At 51.5% G+C, this 8,668-nt stretch overlaps 1 protein-coding gene across 3 annotated transcripts in view; it reads left to right on the top strand.

Moving 5' to 3' along the window:
• Positions 1 to 6,538: 6,538 nt before the first annotated feature.
• Positions 6,539 to 8,668, top strand: part of KLHL26 (kelch like family member 26) — a 28,813-nt gene continuing 26,683 nt past the window's right edge. The window contains exons 1-2 of one of the 3 annotated variants that reach the window (XM_019642052.1): positions 6,539 to 6,767; positions 7,739 to 7,831. In XM_019642052.1, coding sequence (XP_019497597.1) covers positions 6,691 to 6,767; positions 7,739 to 7,831 — 170 coding nt within the window. In that variant the 5' untranslated portion in view covers positions 6,539 to 6,690. The remainder of the gene's footprint in view (positions 6,768 to 7,738; positions 7,832 to 8,668) is intronic. The other 2 variants (XM_019642050.1, XM_019642051.1) reach the window with 2 other exon arrangements.

Here is an 8,668-nt window from a genome sequence, read left to right on the forward strand (position 1 = left end):
GGCGCGCGAGCAGTCTCAGTCACAGCTGTGTCCCACACTCCAGGAGGCTGCTCCCAATACATCTTTGTCAACACTCTCCCTCCTTGCTCTAAGCCTTGCCCATGTCACCCTAGCCAATGTGGTCGCATGTCCCTCAGGCTCCTTCTGGCACCCGGTTTGGGGCCTATACATTACTTTCACCTGAAATGCTCTGAAATATTCTGGGCCCTTCCACAATGTTCTGGAATGTCCTGGAACATCCTAGGATATTCTGTATGCTGCTTTTTTTAAAGCTGGCATATCACTTCCTCAAAAAGGCTGTCCCTGCTAAAGCAGTCTCTCCCTCCTTGGTCACTCTTAGCCCATTGCCTTCATGGCAATTATCACTATCAGGAAAGGCTTGGTCATTGATCGGTTTGTGTGTCTCAGGCTTGTCTTTCCCATTAGAATACACATTCCAGAGTATTCTGGAACATGAGGGCAGAGAACTTTTCTGGTGTGCTTACAGCCCAGCACCTGGCACATAGCAGTTATATAATAAGTGTGTGTTGAATGGAGGAAGGCAGTGTGAGACCAGGAGATGGTGGAGAGCTCCAGGGTAGGATGGCCCTGACACTGTCTTGATGGGGTCTTGGGCAAATTACTTACTCTGAGCCTCTGGGTTTTTCTTTCTAATTGAGGTGTAATTTACAAACAGCAACAGGTACCCATTTTTACTGTACAGAATCATGAATATTTACACTTCAGTGACCCAAATACATAGTGCCCCCCAGGTCCCACGGGCTCCTTCATGCCCCCTTCCATTTGATCACCCCCGAGGTAGCTTCAGGACTTACCTCTAACACCTTGGCTCTATCTCACTGTTTTATTTATTATTATTATTTATTTATTTATTTTTTAGCTGAGCCATCCTGCCACCTGTTGGCAGCTCAGTGGCTGCTCAGCTTGGGCTGGGACTAGAACCGCTGTTGCTCAGAGCTCAAACTCTTGAGTGAGCTCTTAAGCAACTGAGCCACTCGGCCGGCCCCTACTATCTGACTGTTTTAATTTTGTTTTTGTTGTTTTTAAAAATAAATCAGCTTTAATGAGGCAAGATTTACATTCAGTAGTTCAACAATTTTAAGGGCTCAATGAATTCTGACAGATGTTAACCTCTCTGTTAACATCTGACAAATGTTAACCTCATAATCAAGATATAGAACATTTCCATCACCCAAGGCCCCGTGCTCCTTTGTGGTCAATGCCTCCCCTCCTTGATGATCCACACCAGGTGGCCCCTGTCCCAATCTGTCACCAGCGATTAGTGTGGCTTGTCTGTGAATTTCACATAAATGGAATCACAGTGTATCCTCTTCGTGCCTGCTTTTTTCATTAGTGTGGGATGCATAGAGTGCTGTTTTTTGCTTTTTCCATGCTGCATAGCATTCCATTGTGTGACTATGTCACCATTTGTTTATCCATTGACCTGTTGGTGGACCCTTACAATGTTTCAAGTTTGGAGCTGTTATGACCATTTGTGTTCATGTCTTTGATGAAACCATGTCTCTTTTCTGTTGGTTAAAGACCTGTAGTGGGTTGAATGGTATCCCTACTTCCCTCATTTCATGTCCGCTTGGAACCTCAGAATGTGACCTTATTTGGAAATAGGGTCTTTGCAGTCCCAGCTTTCATTTCTCTTGGGCACATACCTTGGAGTGGAATGACTGGGTCACAGGGTAGCTCCATGAGGAATTTTTGAAGAAACTGTCATGCATTTCCTTTTCTTGCTTACCATCTGTACTCCCCCTAGAATGTCAGCTCCCAAAGGGGCGGGGACTCTGTTTGCTTCCTGGCTCAGAGCCCTGGGCAGCACCCGGCATGTTAGGTAAACACATGGCGCATGAATGAATCATTGTAACTTGGCTAGGCAATAACTCCTAGCTTCTCTGGATCTCAGCGTCCCTGTCTGTGAAATGGGGATAAACTCAATCCTTCCCTTGGTAAAAACTAGTCTCCCTTCTTCCAAAAAAGCTCTGAGCCAGATACTTGGAAGTCCACAGTATATGCACCATGGCCGCTAATTGTCCCTGAGAAAAGAATCACCAGTTCTGCATTCCTTCCTCCCACTCCTGCCTCCATAGCTGCTCAAGGGCCAGGACCTGGACAGTGGAGAAGGTCAAATGCAGTGAGGGTGAGGGGTTCTTGCAGACACAGCGATGGCTATGGACTCTGGGCCCTTAGGGAGTGGGCTGTGTGGGAAGCTGAGTCAGAGGCAGCTGTTGAGGCCTCCCACCTCAGTTGAGGCACTGGGGGCAAACACCAGTCCACAGCCAGTCAGGGCCAGGACTGTTGCCTACAGGTGAGCAAATGCGGTCCAGGGGGACCTCATTCAGGGTGGGCAAAGCAGCCAGGGACTGATTCCCAGGGAGAGTGGGCTCTGGGCAAAGGGAAGCGTCCCAGTGGCCCCCACTGTCACTATTAATAATGCAATGACTGATTTGTACCAAGTGCTGCAACAAGGCCTCTAGAGCCTCTTCCTCTGAGCCAGGGGTCCTGGTATCCCCTTAGGCCCAAGGTCACACATGAATGTCCGGCAGAGCTCGGTATCAAACCACATCCAAAATCTCACTTCATTCCAAATCCACATTCTCAACTGCTGACTCACACCCTGGCAGCCTCAGTTTTCTCATCTGTAAAATTGGCATAAAACCCCAGATAATTGAAATCAGGTATTTAGACAGATGCATGTGCGCATATAATAGCCCAAAGGAAGAAACAACCCCAATATCCATCAGTGGATGAATGAATAAACAAAATGTGGTTCATTCATACAATGGTATATAGTCATAAAAAGGAGTGACGCACTGACACACACTAAAGCCTGGATAAACCTTGAAAATATTATGCTGAGTAAAATAAGCCAGACCCAGAAGGACACACTGTGTGATTTCATTTATACGAAATGTTCAGAATAGGTAAACCCATAGGGACAGATTAGTGGTTGCCAGGGATTGGGGGAGGGGGAATGGGGAGTGAGTGCTAATGGGGATAGGGCCTCCTTTTGCAGTGATGGAAATGTTTCAGAACTAGATAGAGGGGATGGTTGTATGACATCATGAATGCACTAAATGCCATTGAATTGTATACTTTAAAATGGTGAATTTTATGGTACGAGAATTTTATCCCAATTGAAACAAACAAACACAGTTTATCAGATAGGGAGAAAAATCAAGCAGTGCTGGGGGGTAAAGAGTAGGCATGGGAGAGGGAAAGTAATGCTATCTGGCATATACTTAGGGTTACTACCTGAGCTGTCCTGAGTACAGTACATTGTTTATTTCATCCTGGTCTCTGCTCTGTCCTACAGGGTCATTTTTTTCACAGTCTGTGCAGCTTTTATTTCAATGAGGAAAGAATCAAATATATAGACAGTCTAAAAATAGTAGAAAAGGTGAGTAAAAAGGCCCCGAAGTCCATCAGGGGTGGGGCCAGGTGAGCATTATACCTGGAGTGTGGAGAGAGGGGCTGGACACTGTCTTGGCAGCAATGACGACAGAGCCAGGCAGAGGGAGGCTCATCGGGTGCAGGGTGGGGAGGGCACTGCCTGGCCGGCTAAGCCTGCCCTTCTGTCCTCAATGGGCAGGCAGAGACCCCAAACCTACTCATGTGGCTAGCCTGGCTTGGATTGGCCTAGGGCAGGCCCAGAAGAAGCCAAGACCTGGCCATGGATTCTGTTAGCAAGTCCAAACCCTCACAGTGCTGTCCACAGTTTCGGAGAAGAGCCAGCCCGGGACACAGCCAGAGCAGTTACACTGCCCTGGTGACACATGTTGTCCATATTCCAGACCCTGAGAGACTGGTCAGGATGCTCTGAAGACTTTGGTCTAGTCTGGCACCAAGAAGACAGCCAGAGCATACACGGTGCCGACGTGGCCTGTCAAGGTCCATACCCTACCGGGTCATTTTAAAGAAGGGAAATCTGAGGCACGAAGAGCTGGAACAACCTATCCAAAACCTCATGGGTTGTAAGAAGTGGATGCAGAAGTAAGGGTGATAGTAGTCTTTATCAGATGTTGACCTGTCTAGTTTATAGAGAAGCAAAACGAGATACTGGGAGTGTCTGCAGCTCACTCTGAGGCCACTCAGTGGTGAAGGGTAGGCAGGTGGATGAGGTCCCAGCATAAGGCTCCAGCTATAGGAAACAAGGCATCCCCTAGCCCCCAGGCCTCAGTTTCCTCCTCTGTAATACCTGGGGATTACAAAAAGGCCTCTGAGCTCCGACCTGAGGCCATGAGTTCCACAGCTGGTCCAGAGCAGGGGAGCAGGTGGCGAGGCCCCTGCTTCTGGGAGAGCCGTGCCAGCTGTGGGCCAGATGGCAGCTAGGCCTCAGGACACTGCCTGCTGTGTCCCTGCCTGCAGGCTCTGCTAGACCACAGGTCATCATTATTGGATGAGGGTGTGCAGTAACCTTCGTGGGCCCTCCAGGTCCTCCACCTGCCCATACCCCATCCGAATATGGCAGGCAATAAGGCTCAGGACAAGAATCTTGGCCTCCCTTTGCCTCACCCTCACAACCTATCTGTCACATCTCCTGTTGGCTCCACCTATAAAATACCTCCTGGCTAGGACCACCTCCCAGCCCTCCCCTGCCACCACCCTGGGATGAGCCGCACTATTTGGCCTAGAATACTCCTAAATGTTGCCCTAATTCAAGATATTGCCTCCAACTGTCATGTTGATTACATCCCCTCTGCTGACAAGCCCTCTTTCATTTCATGTAAGGGAAATGCCTCCAAAGTGGTCCACAGGGCCCTCCATAACCGAGAGCACCCCTCATTGCTGTCCAGCCCATCTTCTCCTCCCCTCTCCCTCTTCTTCACTTTTCCCTGCCAGACAACATTCCAGGTTCACTCCTGCCTCAGATCCTTTGTACTGGCTGTCCTGTGCCACATGATCTTGGAGTCCCTAGTGTGTCCACAGCACCGTGAGTCTGTAGCATGCTACACGAGTGTACACAGCCAGGGGCCCAGTGATCTTGTGCTGTGTGTCTGTGTGTCTGACATGTGGGTTGAATCTGGGTGTTTATGAAGTGTGCGTGCATATGGATGCCATTGACTGCAGCTGTATGTGTGGCGAGCGTGTGAGCTGTAGGTCTTGGCTGAGCAGGGTTTGATGCCTGCATGTGGTTCATCTGGAACAAAGGCTTGAGTGGCAGCCGACCACAGGCGGGAGAGGGTGTGTGTGCAGAGCTTGCCAGAATGCACGCTGCTCATGCACGCATGCATTCAACATTTATTGAGCGCTTATTGTGTGCTGGAGAGGTCAGCAGGACCCTTCATCACCTGGTATCTGTCAACTTGTACAATATCAACTCCTGAGCATTCTACACAAATGATTGAGCTCCTACTATTTACCAACCTTCTGCTGCACATGGTTCAATTGGGTCTGGTTCTACCTGCAGGAACCCACCCAGGAGGTCCCTTGTTTTCTCCTCTGGGGTCTCCAGTCCATGTCCACCCCTTTCTCCTAGCACAGACTGCAGCGAGGGCTCTGAGCTCCATCTGGAACCCTGGGCCTTGCTTGAGGTTGCACAAGGGAGGATTTTCCAATTCAAAGGGTGAAAGAATAAATGGGCTCAAGGCTGGAGAGAGGATCCCTGGAGCCTGAGGCCTGCTAGGGCGGAGGTTCTAGGCTTTCCATGGGTTGTGGGTGGAGTGCCTTCAAAAGCTCTAGGAGCTTTACAGTGGCCCTGTTGGCCTTGGGTTTCATGGTGTCCAGAGTGGGGAAGGAATGAAAAAAGGGAGGGGAGGAACTGAAGGAAGGGAGTCATGAACAAAGATAAAAAGAAAGGACACAGGTGTGGGACTTTGAGCCCTGGCTAAAGTTGGGAGTGTTTGGGTGCTGGAGCTTGGGGATCCAAGGGGTTTGGGTCTGGAGGAATGGAGTTTGGGGTGTAAACATGGGTTTGAAAGGTCTGTGGGCAAGGGTTGGGAGAGCGGGATTTGGGGTTTGAATAGAGGATGGGGAGATAATCTGAGGGCAGGGGTTTTGGGGTGTGAGAACCAGAACTGTTGGTGAAGCAGGAGGTTTGGAGATTTGAGGGCAGAAGACTGGGGCCTGGGAGTGGAGGTTCTTGGGTCTGAGTGTGGAAGTTCTTGGAGGGAAAGTCAGGGGAGGGCTGGGACCCACAAAAGGGATGGAAGCGTGAGGCCTGGGTACAGAATGAGTTCTGGCGTCTGAGGCCTTGGGGAGGGAGTGACTCTGGGAGCAGAGGGGTGATTCTCAGAGCTCTGGGACCATTTTCCCCAACCCCTTCTTCCCATCTAGGCCCCGCCCCTCCCCCTTTCCGGAGCAGACCCCGCCCCAGACCTACCGCACCTCACCATCCGGCCAGCCCCCACTTCTAGCCCCCTCCTCCGTACCCCTCCACTCACTTACTCTCCCATCCCACCCTCGCCTCAAACCTCCCCACTGGCACGCCTTTACCCTGTCTCCTTTGTCCCGCCCCATCCCAGGCCAGGCCCCGCCTCTCTGTAGACCTGCCCCGCCCTTCATCCCTGTCCCGCCAATCCCCCGCCCTTCCTCAGACCCGGCCCCGCTCAACGCCCAGGCCCCGCCCCTCTGCAGAGCACGCCCCGCTCCCGTCTCCCACTTCTCGGTCTCCTGGACAGGCGCGCGGCTCCCGTCACTCGATCGCGCTGCGGCGGCGGCGGCGGCGGCGGCGGCGGGAAGATGGCGGAGTCCGGTGGCGGGGGCGGCAGTGGTGGCGGCGGCTTCGGCGCGGGCCCGGGCCCTGAGCGCGCGAGCAGGTGAGACCCGGAGGGCAGGATGGGCCTGCACCTGCTCCAGGACCGGGGTGACCTGTGGGAAATCCTGGGGGCCTTGGGCTGGGGAGCGGCCTGGGCTGGCCCCGAGGTATTTCCGGGGGACTGCAGGTTTTAGGGCTGCTGAGGGGGCAGCTGAAGGCGGGCTGGGGGCCCAGGATCGCAAGGCGTCCACTTGCGACTCTGGGGGCTTGAGTGGGTGTTGGGGCGCTTCGAGGTCTGAAGGGAAACGCAGGGGTTCCTGATTGGGAACTGGGAATGCCAAGGGGTCTGGGAGGCAGAGGGCCTGAACATGGGCCATGGGCAGTCTTGAGGGTGTTGAGGCTGTCTTGGAAACTCTGAGGAGAGGAAGAAAAGGAGCTTGCAGGGGCTGAGGCCCAAGGCTTCCTGGAGGGTGCCAAAAGACCCTGAGGGTCTCAAGGTGGTCTCTAGGGCACTGCTGAGGGGACCTGGGATGGGTGAGGACTGTGGAAGGCTGGGGATTCAAGGGAACCTGGGGACCTGGGAGAACCTGAGAGGGAAGGCTGAGGGGCCCTGGGGGTCCCAGTGAGTCCTGATGGGTTGGGAGGGGTGGGGGGCCCCCAGGGGTCCTGAGGGCTGGAGGGCTGGATTGGGTCTTGGGGAGCCTGAGGATGGTGAGAGAGCCCTGAAGGTCTAAAGAAAATATGAGGAGGGTCCATCCTTGGGATGCCTTCTTCCCATTCCCATGGGGTTCAAATCCCCCCCACCCCCACCCAGGCTAAAGGACTTGAAGCAAGGTCTTGCCCTCAGACCAAGGGGGCAGAATTCACCCCCTTTGGTCAGAGGGAGGCCCCCTTTCCTTTTGGCCAAATCCTGAGACTTGCCTTGAATTGGCATAAAACTTGAAGGTTTTTAAACATGTTATTCTGGGTTCTCAGAGGGAAAGAACACCAGCCTTAGGGAGCATGACCTCCCTCCTTCTTTCCACTGAACAGGGCCAAGCATGGCCCAGACCCTTCTCTCTGGGTCTCCCAGAACAGCTCGCTACCCCTGGCTGACCAAGGAGGAAATTCTGCTCTTTCTTGCTGGTGAGTTTACAGGAGCAAATCATTTCAGTCAATGTGATGAATGATGAAGTTGGTCAGTATTTGTGTGCTGTGGAGTCATTCCTTATTTGTGGGGACCTGGGCTGGTGCTGGCTGAAAAGGCCTGATGGCCCAGGTGCATGAGTTGGGCTTTGGAGGCCTCCAGTGGGGAGCAAGAGAGATTCAGAGGATTTGAGAAGACATTCAGAGGGTAGAGTGGGCAGGGCTTGGTGACCAGGTTGAGGTAGCATGCAAAGAACAGACAAGAGGGGACAGTGAACCCTAGGTCCCTGCCTTGAGCCCTGGGGTGGTATAACCTGGGACAAGGGTGAGGTATAATTAATTATATACATACAGTTCACTTATTATTTTAGCTGAACAGTTTGTTGAGTTTTAATAAATTTATAGAATATGAGTATACACCCTTGAACACAATCTTTTTTTAGAATACTTCCATCATGCCAAAGAGTTCCCTCAAGCCCATTGCAGTGAAACCTGCTCCCACCCCTGGCCCCAGGCACACCCAGATCTGCTTTCATTCTCTCTAATTTTGCCTTTTTAGACATATGAATGGGATCATACATTATGTAGCTTCTTGTGTCTGGCTTCTTTCTCTTAACAGAATGTGTTTAAAATTAATCTATGTTGTCACAAGTATTAGAAGTTTGTTTTACTGTATTTAGAATTTTAGTATAGTATTTTATTGTATGGATGGATATAGTTGGTTTATCCATTTACTGGTTGAAAACCATTTGGATTGTTTACATTTTTTTTTTTAAAGATTTTTTTAATTGGGGAGTTGGGGGAGGGGAACAGAGCTGGGGAATCGGGGGGGTGGGG

Source organism: Hipposideros armiger, unplaced genomic scaffold (assembly GCF_001890085.2).
Source record: "Hipposideros armiger isolate ML-2016 unplaced genomic scaffold, ASM189008v1 scaffold_64, whole genome shotgun sequence".
NCBI classification, from domain to species: Eukaryota; Metazoa; Chordata; class Mammalia; order Chiroptera; family Hipposideridae; genus Hipposideros; species Hipposideros armiger.